The sequence below is a fragment of the Engystomops pustulosus genome, chromosome 7 (genome assembly GCF_040894005.1).
Source record: "Engystomops pustulosus chromosome 7, aEngPut4.maternal, whole genome shotgun sequence".
NCBI lineage: Eukaryota > Metazoa > Chordata > Amphibia > Anura > Leptodactylidae > Engystomops > Engystomops pustulosus.
The window spans coordinates 166,925,475-166,943,181 of record NC_092417.1 but is presented as its reverse complement, the minus strand read 5'-3'; the positions used below and the strand labels follow the sequence as shown (position 1 = coordinate 166,943,181).

The following is a 17,707-nucleotide window of genomic DNA, read 5'->3' as shown; positions in this document are numbered from 1 at the left end:
CGATTCCATCCATCTTTGTCATTCCTTCATTTTTTACGATATTTTCAACAATTGTGGCAGAAATTATTTATTGTCTTCGGCTCCATTTTTATTTTTTTGGCACTGAAAGAAAAAAAAAAGGGGTCTCAGGGAAAAAGATATTAATAGAGGGGGGCGGACCCGATAATTGGGTTTGGGTTCAACCACCTGACGGTTGATTAGCCAATCCGGTGAAATGACGCCCATAGCAACTAGCCAGGCCTTTAATTGGCTAGGGGGACAGTAACTGGTCAATCACAGCCATGACTAGTTGCAAAAGGCTGTTTGGCCACCAATCCGGCAAAATGTTGGGGTACGGGGGCCGAACGCAAATGCCAAACTGGAACCCAACCATAGTAATCAATAATACCTCCTACACGAAGGGCATGTAGGGGCTACTATTGCACAACCTGCTCTAGGACCCTCAAACATCATGTGCCATAGTCCTATATTATGTAATGGGGAAATGTACTGGTCCTGGACCCAATGGTACCTTATGCCCCTATGTCCTTTATATTACAATCTTACACCAGGTATTAGTTATACAGGCAGTCCCCTGGTTGCTTACAAGTTAGGTTCTGTGGGTTTGTTCTTAAGTTAAATTTGTATGTAAGTCAGAACTGTATATTTTATAATTCGAAATTTTTTGGTCCCTGTGACTATTGGATTTTGAAAATGTTGGGTTGAGCTGATTATTGTAGTCTAGGGCTAAAGTACAGTAAATTACCAACATCCAGAGGCCAGTTTGTAACAAGGGGTCGCCTGTAAGTCAAGTGTTCTTAAGTAGGGGACCACCTGTATTTACTCATAACTTACCAAAGGAGTATTTGGCAAAGAATCCCGGGAGCTGAAGGGATCTGTCGCTTTTGAACTTGAGGAGGAGAGAATTTCCAGATGACATAATATTGGGCATGGCGATGCCTTTGCCACAAAATTTGCCCAACTGGGTGGAGGTGATTTTTGGTCCATCAAGTACAAGGAGATGATCCTTCGAGCAGGTGGAACTGACCTCCAAATAAAAGTCGATGAAATTTAGAGAAACCTACGGAAAGAAATATCCAGTTCCATATGTGGAATATCCAGTCTGTATTATAGATAACATAGCTCCATACAGAGGTGTGTGTAGTATATATACTCACCACAAACCCAGCAGGGGCAGTAATGATCCAGGCACAGTCCGAGTAGGGGGGATAAGTAGAGGGGTACGAGGGAGAGGAGATGTTTCCAGTCCGGCTGGTGAGCATCCCACCGCAGGTCACTGAAGAACAAGACACAAGATCAATATATATATATATATATATATATATATATATATATATATATATTCATAGAGACTAAAGGAGTCCTACAGTCTACAATGTAGCAGGGTAGTATTGAAAGCAGTTCCCTGGTGGTCTAGGGTGGTGAAAGACTCAACAGTAAATGACCTGGGGTGTTAATTTAGTCTGAATGATACATTCAATTGAGATCTAGGATACTGGAAGATTAAATTCTGAGTCTCCTTGTGGCCTAGGGTAGTGAAAGGTGTAATTGGTGGTATTGTCAAAGGTTTAAAGCAAATCTACCATCAAACTCAATCATGGATAAACCAGGGACACTTACTCATAGATTCAGGCACCTTGACTGTGGTAATCTGCTTATATTTGTTATCCATGGCTCCGCCCTTCTAAAAATCAACTTTAAAAATTATGCTAATGAGCCAGAAGGGTTTTGGGAGGTCTTACCAGATTGTAGCTTCCCAGACTGTTATACTGTCTTCCCTATCTCCTGCAGCCCTTTCTTCTCCATCTGCCTGATGTAATCTCTCTCAGTAGGAGGTGGGAAGTGCTCTTGTAGAAATCTAATTGCTTCTCAAACTGCAGGACAGAGGGGCTCTGGTAACACCCTTTTGGCTTATTAGCATAATTTTAAAAGTTGATTTTAGAAAGAAAGAAAGAGGCCATGGATAACAAATATAAGAAGATTACCAAAGTCACATTGTCTGGATCTATTAGTAATGTCCCTGGTTTATCATGATGGATTTTGATGATAGATTTCCTTTAAACGTGAAATCTCTGATGGTTTAGGCTATAAAAATATTTCATTGCAATTTCCTGGTGGTCTAGGGATGTGCAAAGTTTAATTCTGAATTTTGTAATCGTCTAGGATAGGAAAAAAAAGTTTTATTAGAAGTTTCCTGGGCATCTTCGGTGGTGAAAAGATTTATTACAAGTTTCATTATTAAAAATTTCATTGTAGGTTCCCTGGTGGTCAAAGGTAGAAAAAGATTTAATTGTAAGTCAGCTTGTAGGTTAGGGAAGTAAAATATAAAGTATAGTGTAGTATAAAATTCTCTAGTGGTCTAGTTTTTAATGTAACTCCTCTTGTATTTACGGTGGTAAATGTAATGTAGTTATATATTCCCTGGTGGTCAAGAGTTATTTACATAGTGGTCTCAAGTAATAAATAGTAAATTCCCTGGTGGTTTAGTGCAGTTAAAGGTTTCATTGTAAGGTTTCATTGGTCTAGGATAGTAAGATCCCTGGTGGTCTAGGATAGTAAGAAGATTCATTGTAAGATCCCTGGTGGTCTAGGCTATAAAAAAGTTTAATTTTTAGGTTCCCTGGTGGTCTAGGGGAGTGAAAGGTTTCCCTGTAAGCTCCCTGTTGGTCTCGAGTTTTGAAAAGTTTCATTCTTAGTCCCCTGGTGGTCCTGGGTATTGAAAGGTTTCATTGTAAGTTTCTTGGCAGTGTATGGCTAAGTGATGGGCACCAGTTTGCCCGGGCCACTAGAGTCCCATGTGAAGGATCCATGTAATAATACAGATATGGATGGCGTCCCTCCTTACCAGTGCTGTATGATGTCTTGAATCCGGTCGCCTGAGTCTGACTGTCGCTGATAAATTCCACCAGCATTGTACTTCCAGAGGCTACCATCGGGGGGAGCTGTCCACTCCCACAGGCTCTATCCAGTAATAGTGGAGAGGAGCGGCTGGGGCCGTCATAGATTCTCAGGTAATCGGAGGCGCAGTTTGGAGAAGACTGGATGTCAAAAGCGCTGAACTCCAAGAAAACCTGAGAGGACAAGACACATCTTATTATCAGGTCACCTCTGCTGAGCCGTCTATGGACCTATACATGGATGAGACCCAGAGGGGACACAGGGATAAGGGGCAGGACAGGGAACTACTATGGGGGCCCCTAGACCAGAGTGTCTTACCTGACCCCATGGGATGCGAATGAGCCACAGACAATTGGTGTCACTGGGATAATTATTAGGATAGTTGGAGGAGATGATGGATCCTGTAGTATTAGACAGAAGTCCCCGACACAGTCCTGTAAAAAATAAATAATTCTATAATACAGGATGTAACTCAGGATCAGTACAGGATAAGTAATGTCATGTATGTACACAGTGACTGCACCAGCAGCAGAATAGTGAGTGCAGCTCTGGAGTATAATACAGGATGTAACTCAGGATCAGTACAGGATAAGCAATGTCATGTATGTACACAGTGACTGCACCAGCAGCAGAATAGTGAGTGCAGCCCTGGAGTATAATACAGGATGTAACTCAGGATCAGTACAGGATAAGTAATGTCATGTATGTACACAGTGACTGCACCAGCAGCAGAATAGTGAGTGCAGCTCTGGAGTATAATACAGGATGTAACTCAGGATCAGTACAGGATAAGCAATGTCATGTATGTACACAGTGACTGCACCAGCAGCAGAATAGTGAGTGCAGGTCTGGAGTGTAATACAGGATGTAACTCAGGATCAGTACAGGATAAGTAATGTCATGTATGTACACAGTGACTGCACCAGTAGCAGAAGAGTGAGTGCAGCTCTGGAGTATAATACAGGATGTAACTCAGGATCAGTACAGGATATGTAATGTCATGTATGTACACAGTGACTGCACCAGCAGCAGAATAGTGAGTGCAGCTCTGGAGTATAATACAGGATGTAACTCAGGATAAGTACAGGATAAGTAATGTCATGTACGTACACAGTGACTGCACCAGCAGCAGAATAGTGAGTGCAGCTCTGGGGTATAATCCAGGATGTAACTCAGGATCAGTACAGGATAAGTAATGTCATGTATGTACACAGTGACTGCACCAGCAGCAGAATAGTGAGTGCAGCTCTGGGGTATAATACAGGATGTAACTCAGGATCAGTACAGGATAAGTGATGTCATGTATGTACACAGTGACTGCACCGGCAGCAGAATAGTGAGTGCAGCTCTGGAGTATAATACAGGATGTAACTCAGAATCAGTACAGAATAAGTAATGTCATGTATGTATACAGTGACTGCACCAGCAGCAGAATAGTGAGTGCAGCTCTGGGGTATAATACAGGATGTAACTCAGGATCAGTACAGGATAAGTGATGTCATGTATGTACACAGTGACTGCACCGGCAGCAGAATAGTGAGTGCAGCTCTGGAGTATAATACAGGATGTAACTCAGAATCAGTACAGGATAAGTGATGTCATGTATGTACACAGTGACTGCACCAGCAGCAGAATAGTGAGTGCAGCTCTGGGGTATAATACAGGACGTAACTCAGGATCAGTACAGGATAAGTAATGTCATGTATGTACACAGTGACTGCACCAGCAGCAGAATAGTGAGTGCAGCTCTGGGGTATAATACAGGATGTAACTCAGGATCAGTACAGGATAAGTAATGTCATGTATGTACACAGTGACTGCACCAGCAGCAGAATAGTGAGTGCAGCTCTGGAGTATAATACAGGATGTAACTCAGGATCAGTACAGGATAAGTAATGTCATGTATGTACACAGTGACTGCACCAGCAGCAGAATAGTGAGTGCAGCTCTGCGGTATAGAAACTTCAGTAACTTCTTACCGCAGTTATACAACTTGTTTACTTTGGCTACATCCAGGCTGCTGAGGCCATATCTCTGCCCGATGGCCACAGAGGAGTCTGGTTTCGGTACAATAGTCTGTAGGGAACTTGATACAGAAAATGCGAATCTAGAAAAGAAATCAAGTGAATGGGATATACAGTATTATATATTGTACAATGAATGAAATGTATAAGATATTCAGGCGCAGCGCCTGGGTCTGCCACTAGGGAACATCCCCTTTTCTAATGAATATTGAACTCACTTTCCGTAGTGCATGACGGATGAGTAGTCATACTCCAGTCCCAGGTTATTGGAGTCGTACTTCTGAAAGTTTGATGCGGTTTCTATAAAAGCAAAAATCATATAAAACAAGTCATCAGGTTCTGTAAATCCACCTATACATAATATGTCACCAGCCTGCAATATTAACAGATGACATCACAGCGCCCTCAGATAACTTGTACCATGTGACACGCTCCAGCCTGTTACCTGGAAGGATGTTCTCTGATAATATAGCCACGTAGTTGTCTCGGTCACTTCTGCTCTGCTCGTGGTAGAATCCCAGAGCGTGGTTCAGCTCGTGCTGGATCGTCCCACGTGCCACGCAGGAAGTATCCAGAGACAGCTGCTGCGCTCCTCTTTGTCTACCGATGTAGGACCAACATCTGTGAGAAAGACACACATCGGCTATATAAATTGGATGACTATGTAAATTAAGGCAAACCACTGATAATTGGGGCTGCCCAACCCTGAAAATAACCCCTACCATAATATCTCAACCTTTTCAAAGGTCAAGTTATATAAGCGAAACCCTACAAAATAAGGCTTAGTTTCATACAGCTATATGTTTCGAAACATGGCACCCAAAAACACTGTTCTGGTGTAATTTTTAAGAGGGAATCAACTGTTTAAAGCAGAACCAGAGATATCCACTGTTAAAGTTGGTCAGGAGTGTGAAGTTGATATACAGCTCCTACTCCTGACCTGTAACTTGAACTGTAATTATTTAGATGTCAGTGGCACATAAAATGCACATATTAATAGTAAAGGAATGATTCTCCTCATTAAGATGACACCAGAACTGTGTTTCTAGCTGACATGATTTCAAAGATATCGCTGTTTGAAGTCTGGCAGAAAGGAGGGAGCAAGCAGTGACATGGACAGGAGGGGCTCTTATAAGGTCAGTGCCATTACTAGATATAATGAAATAGGGCCAATTATTCTAAAGGAAATAGAGTAACAATAAATTATGAGTGGAATTCAGGGAATTTGGATATTTACGATGATGTACGTTTCCATGCCTGAAAAATAAGCCTTAGTCACACATGGCTATATCTTCTGAACCATAGCACCGAGAAACACAGCTCTGGTGTAATTTTAAAGAGAGAATCAACCCTTTAACATTAAGATGACACCAGAACTGTGTTTTTAGTTGCTACGGTTCAGATTTTATTTCTGCCATCTCCAGCCTGGCAGAATGGAGGATAAATGTGGATTTTTGTTCATGGAAAAAATGAGACACCCCCTGAAAATAAGCCCTATCCTATTTTGTGGAGCCAAAAATAGTATAAGATCTTGTCTTATATCCTAAAAAAAATGCGATAGCAGGACAGACACCAGAACTGTGTTTCTAGCTGACATGATTTCAAAGATATCGCTGTTTGAAGTCTGGCAGAAAGGAGGGAGCAAGCAGTGACATGGACAGGAGGGGCTCTTATAAGGTCAGTGCCATTACTAGATATAATGAAATAGGGCCAATTATTCTAAAGGAAATAGAGTAACAATAAATTCTGAGTGGAATTCAGGGAATTTGGATATTTACGATGATGTACGTTTCCATGCCTGAAAAATAAGCCTTAGTCACACATGGCTATATCTTCTGAACCATAGCACCGAGAAACACAGCTCTGGTGTAATTTTAAAGAGAGAATCAACCCTTTAACATTAAGATGACACCAGAACTGTGTTTTTAGTTGCTACGGTTCAGATTTTATTTCTGCCATCTCCAGCCTGGCAGAATGGAGGATAAATGTGGATTTTTGTTCATGGAAAAAATGAGACACCCCCTGAAAATAAGCCCTATCCTATTTTGTGGAGCCAAAAATAGTATAAGATCTTGTCTTATATCCTAAAAAAATGCGATAGCAGGACAGACACCAGAACTGTGTTTCTAGCTGACATGATTTCAAAGATATCGCTGTTTGAAGTCTGGCAGAAAGGAGGGAGCAAGCAGTGACATGGACAGGAGGGGCTCTTATAAGGTCAGTGCCATTACTAGATATAATGAAATAGGGCCAATTATTCTAAAGGAAATAGAGTAACAATAAATTCTGAGTGGAATTCAGGGAATTTGGATATTTACGATGATGTACGTTTCCATGCCTGAAAAATAAGCCTTAGTCACACATGGCTATATCTTCTGAACCATAGCACCTAGAAACACAGCTCTGGTGTAATTTTAAAGAGAGAATCAACCCTTTAACATTAAGATGACACCAGAACTGTGTTTTTAGGTACTACGGTTCAGATTTTATTTCTGCCATCTCCAGCCTGGCAGAATGGAGGATGAATGTGGATTTTTGTTCATGGAAAAAATGAGACACCCCCTGAAAATAAGCCCTATCCTATTTTGTGGAGCCAAAAATAGTATAAGATCTTGTCTTATATCCTAAAAAAATGCGATAGCAGGACAGACCAGCAAATATGGCGTCACTGGTTCCTCAATAGACTGATGGATCATATGAATCACATCCCTGGGTTATGGAATGGGATGGCATTTGGTTTCGGGAAACCAAGATAGGACCCTCCTTATACAGAGGGGGTGGCTATTAGTAAGAGGAAGAACCCCCAGCACCCACAGGGGAGGGAGCTACTTACCCCATGCTTTTAATTATCTCCACGTAATCTTTTTCTGATGTCCTTGGCACGAACCGGACACAGCTGAGAGTTGCAAACTCCTGCATGGCCGCCGTTATAATAGACACAGAATCACCATCTGAAATTATATTGATAATATAATTAATTCACACTTACGGAAATTTCACAAAATAATTATCAATGTATACACATGTAACATATTTTATCTCACATAAGGATTGAATATTCTGCCAAATTTTACATGCAATACCAGGCTTCAACATGTGGCGGGATCATGAGCAAATCCGGCATTAATTGTCTCTAAATCACCTAGTGGTAGAAATAGGTACTGCATCCATTTAAATATTTAGCCTTGTAAGGGCTTATAGGTTGCGGTAAAACTTATAAGAGATGGGACACAAAGATATAATTTGTGTTGTGGATGATAAATTGTGCCATTATTAAATTTTTGCATAAATTTGTTATTTCTTGGGGTTAGGGTATATGAAAAAATATGGAAAAATAATCAGATATTTAAAAACTTCAACAAACCAGATGTTTGGTGTAATTTTAGGGTAGTTTATGACTAAATACCTTGGCTTATGAGATGCAAACATTACTTATATATCAATAATTGGTGATAGGTATAAAAATATAATGAAATTAACAAATCAGTAATAACACTATAATCACTGTATAATACTGCAGTAATTATACAAGTGTTATTAAGGGATACAGTGGAGAGGATTAGAATTAATGGAAAATAAAAACACTCCCACACTTGACCTAAGATCATATATTGTATCAGGCTCGGACTGGCCCACAGGTGAACAGGTGGGTCCCCAGGTTGGGGGGCACAATATGGGGAGTATGAGAGGGGGTCACAATTTGGGGGTATAAGAGGGGGCCCATAATACGGGGGATATGCCTACAATATGGGGCGACATGAAAGGGGGCCTACAATAGGGGGGGATATGAGAAGGGGGCTTACAATATGGGGGGGATATGGGAAGGGGTCTACAACATGGGGGTATGAGAGGGGACCTACAATATGGGGGGGGGGGGGTTATGAGAGGGGGCCCGCAATAGGGGGTGGTATGAGGGGGGTCCATAGTATGGGTGGGGCAATATGAGAGGGGGTTTACAATATGGGGGATATGAGAGTGGACCTACAATATGGGGGGGGGATATAGGAGGGGGTCTACAATATGGGGGTATGAGAGGGGGCCCACAGTATGGGGGGGGGGGGGAATGAGAGGGTGTCCACAACATGGGGGGATACGGGAAGAGGCCCACAATATGAGTGTATGAGAGGGGGCTTGCAATATTGGGGTATGCATGGGGGGCTACAATATAAGGGATAGGTGAGAGGGGCCACAATATAAGGAGGAGATGAGAGACCATAATATGAGAGCTAGATAAGGGTCAACACTATGAAGAGGAGGTGAGAGGGGCAATAATATGAAAAGGAGATTAGAGGGTCCATACTATAAGGGGGAGATGAGAGGCTACAATATAAGGGGGTGATAAGAGAATCCACGATTTGAGAAGATGAGGGGCCACAATATGAGGGGGAGGTGAGGGGCCACAAAATGAGAATATGAGGGGCCAAAATAAGAGGAAGAGATGAGAGGGGCCACAATAAGAGGAAGAGATGAGAGGGCCACAATATGAGGAGGAAAGGAAAGGGGCCACAATACAAGGAGGAGATGAGAGGAGCCACAATAGGAGAAGTAGATGAGAGGCCACAATATAAGGAGGAGATGAGAGGCCACAATGTGAGGAGGAGGTGAGGGGCCATAGTAGGAGCTGGCAGAGGCGCTGATTGCTTTTAATAGTCCTACCTAATGCTGGACATCCATGTTCACAAGATTGAATTACATTTTGGGTGCATCTGGAGAATCTCCTCCTTTAATGTAGATTCCTCCCGAAACGCAGACGTGGCAGAGCCAGGCCTAGAAATAAACACTGTGCAGGACCCCGCCGGACCTGAGTGAAGTTGGCCCCCCCACCTTGTTCAAATCAAACAAAATTGGTGTCAAACGTTTGTGCTACGTTTGTGCTGGTTTGTGCAGCAAAAATTTTTGTTTGTGCCGCTATCGTTTTCGAGATTTTAATGAAAGTTTCCAGAGGTCATCAGAGGTCAACCAGCCCCCCCCCCACATTGCCCAAATCAAACAAAACTGGTGCTGAACAATTCTGCCACGTTTGTGCTGGTTTGTGCTGCACAAATTTTTGTTTGTGCTGCTTTTGTTTTGAATATATGAACAAAAAATGAAAGTTCAAAAGTTCAAGCAGCCCCCCCACATTAACCGAATCAAACAAAACTGGTGTCAAACGTTAGTGCTACGTTTGTGCTGGTTTGTGCAGCAAAAATTTTTGTTTGTGCTGCTATAATTTTTAAGATATGTTCAGGTGTTTGAGGTGTTTAGGATGAACTGGTAAAAAAACAAACCTAGTGACACTTCCCTGGTTTGATCACCAGGGGGAGCTAGCAAACACATTGGGGCAGATTTACTTACCCGGTCCGTTCGCGATCCAGCGGCGCGTTCTCTGCGCTGGATTCGGGTCCGGCCGGGATTCATCAAAGCAGTTCCTCCGACGTCCACCAGGTGGCGCTGCCGCGCTGAAGTCCGCTGGAATGCCTCGAAATACACCGGCCTATGCAGGATGAAGGTGAGTGAAATTTTCGCGACACAAATTTTTTTTTAAATGCGGCGGTTTTTCCGAATCCGTCGGGTTTTCGTTCGGCCACGCCCCCCGATTTCTGTCGCGCGCATGCCGGCGCCGATGCGCCACAATCCGATCGCGTGCGCCAAAAACCCGGGGCAATTCAGGTACAATCGGCGCAAATCGGAAATATTCGGGTAACACGTCGGGAAAACGCGAATCGGGCCCTTAGTAAATGACCCCCATTGTACTTTGGAAGAAATGAACTCTGATGACCTCTGCAAAAAAGTATGAATATATTAAAAATGATAGCGGCACAAACGAAAATTTTTGCTGCACAAACCAGCACAAACGTAGCACTAACGTTTGACACCAGTTTTGTTTGATTCGGTTAATGTGGGGGGGCTGGCTGAACTTTTGAACTTTCATTTTTTGTTCATATATTCAAAACAAAAGCAGCACAAACAAAAATTTGAGCAGCACAAACCAGCACAAACGTAGCAGAATTGTTCGGTCCCAATTTTGTTTGATTTGGGCAACGTGGGGGGGCTGGTTGACCTCTGATGACCTCTGGAAACTTTCATTAAAATCTTAAAAACGATAGCGGCACAAACGAAAATTTCTGCTGCACAAACCAGCACAAACGTAGCACAAACGTTTGACACCAATTTTGTTTGATTTGAACAAGGTGGGGGGGCCAACTTCACTCAGGTCCCCGCCGGATACATCAAGAGGCTGAAGCTATCATACGCCGGCATTGCGTTTTAAAACACGGGGCAAAACACATGGGAAAAAAACGGTCCTCAAAATACATTTGTGTTTTTACTATCATTAATACTGATGTGTTTACGGATGAGTTTGTTGTGCCTTTCAGACGCAAATTGTGCCAAAATGCATTCTGTAAACGTGGCCTAAGGATATACAAGTAATATTTCCATGTAGCAGAAGGTGGGCCCTCAGAATCTAATTTACTTTTGGGCCCCAGCCCCCCCCCCCAGTTTGACCCTTTATATAATTGCAGTCCATGGCCAGGTGGGGCGCTGTTTCTTGTACCTTTTTTTCAAACTGTACAAATGGTTTTATATACTATTTTATATACTATTGTTATAATAACACTCACTGAAGCTCGGTGCAATGGTGTACGGCACATTGACCATCCCGGTGCTGTTCTTAGGCCATCTGCAGGTATCTCTATCACACTTTATGGCGCTGCGACCATGACTTGTACTGATGGCAATGTCTCCTTCATGAATGGGCATTTTGTTACCTGGAAACAAAAATGTATCCGTATATACAGATATTAATGGGGTCACTGCTCAAAAATTAAAGGTTAAAAAATCATGGTTGCTTACTTCCAAAAATAGCGCCACATCTGACCATGGTTAGTGCTGGCATTGCAGCTCAGCTGCATCGAAGTTAATGAGCTTAGTTGCAATACCACACACTACCCATGATCAGGTGTGGTGCTGTTTTTAGAACAAAGAAGCAATGTTTTGCAACCCCCTGACAACCCCTTTAAGGGTAAAATAGAGGCAATTGTAGGCTCTAAGGCTTTGTGACATTTTTCTTTACCTCTGTTAGAGGCTGAGATGATACTGAAGACATCTGGAGGCTCAACTTTGGTAACTTCCTTCACAGTCTCTGCTAATAAAGAAGAAGAAATCGCAATATAAGTCTATGCCCAGCACCAGGCACCTTATTTTCACTAAAGACAGGTTGTAGCAGCCCATCACACCTGCAGTGCAAATCTGCCTCTCTGCTTTTCTAAGCATTTGCATTACAATATAATTGGGTGTTATAACTTACCTTGCACCCTGCCAGAATCCTCTGTGTAGTCCCAGGGGTTGGGCTTTGATTTGGATGCATTTCAAAAAACAACATGTGACTTGTCTGTGCTGCAAACTCCTCAGGTCTCAGCCCCCACCTTTGTGCTCCTGTACAGCTCCTCCCTCCCGCTCCTTCTCAGTGGTCAAAGCCTGGTGACATCAATGGGGGAGGGAGGAGCTGTACAGGAACACAAAGGTGGGGACTGAGACCTGAGGAGTCTGCAGCACAAACAAGTCACATGTTGTTTTTGAAATGCATCCAAACCAAAGCCCAACTACTGGGACTACACAGAGGATTCTGTCAGGGTGTGAGATAAGTTATAACACACAATTATATTGCAATGCTTGCAAATGCTTAGAAAAAGCAGAAATTGCTAAGCACAGCACTCAGAAAGTGAATGTTAATGCCAGAAATGCATGTGAACTGTGCTCAGACATTTCCAGCAATCCTGTAAGATCAGGACCTCCACCAGATTACTGGGGGTTCTCTTCTTGTGATCGTTGGGGGTGGGGGGTCACAGCAGGTGGTCCGTTACCAATAAGCTTGTAATCCAATAACTTGAAAACTGGGCATGGCTAGGCTTCAAAACATTGCCTAAGTGTTACCGGCTGTCAAAGAAAGCGGAGTAATATTTCAGAATAGAAGTGTTATTGATGCACCAAATGTATCCAATATTGTGCAAAGTATGATTGATTTGGTGCAAAACAAACTTCCACAAAAAAATAAAAACTGCTGTAGATAAACCTTTTTCTTTTTCCCATTTAAATGATCTCTCTATAAGATACTGGTGCAGATTCTGTAGTGGTAGTCAGCACTGTAATCCAATATGATGCTCCCTCCTCCCCTCTCACAGCATGAAGTCTCAGAGAGAATCTGCAGCTTCACAACCCTCCTCTCCTTGAAAAGATTTAGGAACATCAAGAGGAAGGGGGACTGCTGCAAGGTGAGGTTTACTTAATGGGGGTCATTTACTAAGGGCCCAAATCGCTATTTTTCGTCGGGTTTCCCAAATATTACTGATTTGCGCCGTTTTCCCCTGAATTGCCTCAGGATTTTGGTTCACGTGATCGGATTGTGGAGCATCAGCGCCGGCATGCACGCGGCGGAAATCGGGGGCTTGGCCGTCGGAAAACCCGATGGATTCGGAAAAAACGCGGAATTTAAAAAAAAAAAGTGTCACGCACTTACCTGCACCCAGGATAGGATAGTGAACTCCGGTGAACTCCAGCAGACTTCAGCGGAGCAGCAACACCTGGTGGACATCGGGCGCACTACCTTAGTGAATCCTGTCCGGACCCGAATTAGCGTCGGAGAACCCGCCGCTGGATCGCGACTGGACCAGGTAAGTAAATGTGCCCCAATGTGTATATATAATTTATGCCTTGATGAATCCACAGAAAGATTCAAGAGGAATCTGGTACCTACCTTCTTTATTCACTGCATCAAAATTCATCTGAAATAGATGAACAGAAATGTATTAGATGTAATTGTACATCATTATGATTGTATACAAGTAGTGACAATGTATATACAGTATATAGGAGGAGATCGTGAGTGCATGACGCTAACATTCTGGATCACATTCTTGAATATACTACACAACATAGTTAAAATGTAGGCTGACAAGTCATGATGAGAGTTGTAGTCCTGGGGATCAATGGTCCAGGCAAAATGGGTAAAGTCCTACCATCTTCATACCTGTAGTGGCACCGCGATGCATGCTTGGATCATGCAGGCCAGAAGAATGGGAGATGTTCTCCTCTTGACTCTTTTCCTCTCCATCCTGCAGGTACTATGGTAACTTCTCGATCTTCTATATTCCTGAATAGAGGATCAGGTCTTCTAAATTATCCTGCAGCTGGACATCACCTTTATATTCTGAGTCGTAGATGGTCACCAACCAATCAGATGTTAGGATGAGGCAGACCTGCCCTATACTATATTTTAGTGGCCCCTGGCTATCCATAAGAAGCTGACTTGGTTGAGGTCATTGGGATTACGGGGCGAGGGGATCATTATAGAATCATCCAATTCATTTCCTAAGCAGCACAAATCGTAATTTTACACACATTTTGGTAATTGTAACCTTGTGCATACAAGATTTTATTGTTGTAAATTGGATAAGCTATTAACTCATACCATGCCTCTGACAGCAGAAAGATAGATGGATGGATGGATGGATAGATAGATATGAGATAGATAGATAGATAGATACTTGTAGAAATTACAAACAGCACACTTTGGAGATAAAAAAGAGGAGAAGAAGGTGGGTGCAGGCTCACTGAGATCGGGCTACGGATCCTCCAGATGCAAATGATGCAAAAAAATTTAAGCAGCACTCCGGGACGTCAGGTGTCAAAGGTGAAGTAGATGAAGTTTATTCCATGTTTAAAGGTACAGCATAGTACAGCAGCGACGTTTCGGCTCAGAAGAGCTTGATAAAGGCTCTTCTGAGCCGAAACGTCGCTGCTGTACTATGCTGTACCTTTAAACATGGAATAAACTTCATCTACTTCACCTTTGACATCTGACGTCCTGGAGTGCTGCTTAAATTTTTTTGCATCATATAGATAGATGGATAGATAGATAGATAGATACACAGCCTATATAGCACCATCAGAGTCCCCTAATTCCAGGCTCTGGGAGAAGTTCTCATTTATGGAGACCCGAATATTACCGTTTTGCAGCGATTTTCCCTGATTTGCCCCGGGTTTTTGGTGCACACGATCGGATTGAGGCGCATCGGCGCCGGCATGCATGCGACGGAAATCGGTGGTCGTGGCCGTCAGAAAACCCGGTGGAACTGCCGTATTTAAAAACAAAAAAAGTATTGCTTGACACAAGCGCTTACCTGCACCCAGCAACGGATGGTGAACTCCAGTGAACTCTGACGGACTTCAGCGCAGCAGTGACACCTGGTGGACATTGGGCGCACTACCTTAGTGAATCGTCGGAAGACCTGAATCCTCCACAGAGAACGGGCCGCTGGATCGCGACAGGACCGGGTAAGTAAATCTGCCCCAATATGTCACTACCTGCCATAGGCTTAAAGAGGACCTGTCACCCTTAAAAACGGCACTAGGAGCTGCTTACTACAGTAAGCAGCCCCTAGTGCTACAACAGTCCCAGCAGTCTTACATTGTTAGCATTATCGGAAACCTCTGATAACGCTAAAACCCACTGCCGCTCTATAGATTGATAGATAAAAAATCGCATCAGAAACGTGACCTTTTAATCACATTATTACTTGCACTGCTGATTGCTCATTAATGATATTTGAATTAAATTGTTCTGTTCACTTGATGAGAAAAGTAAGTGTGACAATCGTGAGTGGTACAGAGGGGATTACTGCAGGCGGAACTGATCCTGTTATGGGGGCACCTCAGGCTGCAGGGAGCAGGTGCACAGAACACAGACAGGTGCACCGATTGCTCCATATCTCCGAAGCCCATATACCGCAAGTGCCCAAATTATAAGGGTGGTGACACACGTGGCGTTTTTTGGCCGTTTTTAATTAGTGTGTTTTCAGATCGTAAAAAACGCATGCGTTTTTGACAGGTTTGAACAATAATCTTAATTCAAACAGGTCAAAAACGCATGTTTTTTAACGCATGCGTTTTTTTCCGATCTGAAAACGCACTACTAAAAACAGCCCAAAAACGGCCTTAGGGTGATGGCGCACGTGGCGTTTTGAACCCGTTTTTGGTCCGTTTTTAAGCAGTCCGTTAAAAAACGCATGCGTTTTTGACCAGTTTTAATTAAGAAAATTGGTAAAACCTGTCAAAAACTGATGCGTTTTTTAACATACTGCTTAAAAATGGACCAAAAACGGTTTCAAAACACCGTGTGGCATCATCCGAAAAATGCCATGTGTGTCACCACCCTTAGGCCCACCCAGGCTGTGCGCCCACCTATACCCAAATGGGCTGGCATAGATCGCAATGGGCTTTTATGCCGCTGTCCTCAAGTGAAAGATAACTCTGACGGAGGCCGGCTACTTCCTGTTCTTGTTATGTTTTTGTTGTGGGTACGAAGAGCTCCATATGCGCAAAAGTTCTGATCTGTTCCTTTATTTACTCCACATTTAAAGAAATGCACCCAATGGATAAAAAGATAGTTTATAGATACGAAGAAAGATAGATATTGGGGCACATTTATCAGAGTCGTACAAGCGGTGATTTTTGCGCAATTCCCGACGCAGATGAGGAGTGAAGAAATGGAGGGAAGGAACCAGGGGCGTTACTTGAGGAGGTGCAAGGGTGCGGTCGCAACCGGGCCCAAGAGGTTTAGGGGGCCCATAAGGTCTCCCTTTCCCATATGAGAAGACTATTACTATAAACCATACTTTATAGTCGGGGCCCTGGTACAAACTTTGCACTGGGGCCCTTCAGCTTCTAGTTACGCCTCTAGAAGGGACGGTAGTGTGAAATGTGCCTCACCTGTCCATACTTGCATTTATCATTAATATTTTCATTAATTTCTTGTGTTCACCTAATTACAAAGTGTGTTAATTGTTTGGTACGGAAGGGATTAGAGCAGATGGAACTGATCCTGTTATGGGGGCTCCTCAGGCGGTGCAGGTGCACACAGACAGGTGCACGCACCGCTCCTAATCTCTGGTCACATGTTACATTAGATATTTTGGTACAAAGCGTTAAAAAAGGTATTTTTTTAAAAATTTCACTGTGATGTCTATGCCACGATTTTCAATAAAGTTTTGAGATCTGTCAACAGTTAGTTGCCTTCTTCCTGATGTTTTTCAGGTAGCATAAAACCAAATAGTGTGAGGAGAAAAAATACAAAAGCCTAAAAAAAGTCCAGGATATTATATACTTAATTTTTTTTTAATTACTCAATAAATGGGGTGATAATGGTTAAGTCGTGTTATTTAACGTCCTATATGCCGGTTTGTGATTGTATCAATTAATTAATGTGTGAAGGGGTTATAATATGGAAATAATGTGAGTGTGGGGCTGATATGGAGTGAAGACGCCGTCCATGGTGCTGAAGACGCTCCTCTGCCACACACAAGATGGCCGCCGCCTCCGTGCTGCAGGGTCCGCGTGACGTCACTTCCGCCCTCCAAGACTGCTATGTTTACATGCTGTGCAAGCTGTGAATGAGCGCCCCCAGCACACAGGAGGCGACCCTGAGACACTACAGCCACAGGAGAAGACCCAGACCCAGCCAGCAGCTATGAAGGTGAGACCACAAGATCAGAGGACATGGGGTCCTGCACATCCCATCATGGCTGTCATTACTTACAGCACCTATTACCATGTCTAGTGTAATAGAGCAATGTCCACCAGGCTATAACTCTCTAGGTGGTGTAAAACTACAACCCCCATCATGCCCTGTCAGCTGCAGCATGTTGGAGCATGATGGGAGTTGTAGTCTTGCAACAGCTGAGAGCCACAAGTTGGGTAACGCCACATTAAAGGGCAGCCCCGCTCATAAAACCTGTACAACCCAGCTA

General features: G+C 43.2%; 2 protein-coding genes across 2 annotated transcripts in view; one reads left to right on the top strand and one right to left on the bottom strand.

The window, feature by feature from the left end:
- LOC140071275 (embryonic protein UVS.2-like) overlaps positions 1-17,707 on the bottom strand; it is a 43,663-nt gene continuing 25,956 nt past the window's right edge. Inside the window, exons 2-13 of the mRNA XM_072118832.1 lie at positions 13,657-13,684; positions 11,977-12,048; positions 11,525-11,671; positions 7,756-7,873; positions 5,368-5,543; positions 5,141-5,222; positions 4,878-5,005; positions 3,217-3,332; positions 2,846-3,071; positions 1,158-1,276; positions 835-1,060; positions 1-102 (exon numbers count right to left, since the gene is read on the bottom strand). Coding sequence (XP_071974933.1) covers positions 89-102; positions 835-1,060; positions 1,158-1,276; positions 2,846-3,071; positions 3,217-3,332; positions 4,878-5,005; positions 5,141-5,222; positions 5,368-5,543; positions 7,756-7,873; positions 11,525-11,671; positions 11,977-12,048; positions 13,657-13,684 — 1,452 coding nt within the window. The 3' untranslated portion in view covers positions 1-88. The remainder of the gene's footprint in view (positions 103-834; positions 1,061-1,157; positions 1,277-2,845; positions 3,072-3,216; positions 3,333-4,877; positions 5,006-5,140; positions 5,223-5,367; positions 5,544-7,755; positions 7,874-11,524; positions 11,672-11,976; positions 12,049-13,656; positions 13,685-17,707) is intronic.
- The window catches only part of LOC140071277 (transmembrane protein 263-B-like), a 110,944-nt gene continuing 110,495 nt past the window's right edge, over positions 17,259-17,707 (top strand). Inside the window, exon 1 of the mRNA XM_072118835.1 lies at positions 17,259-17,433. Within this exon, the coding sequence (XP_071974936.1) occupies positions 17,428-17,433 (6 nt within the window). The 5' untranslated portion in view covers positions 17,259-17,427. The remainder of the gene's footprint in view (positions 17,434-17,707) is intronic.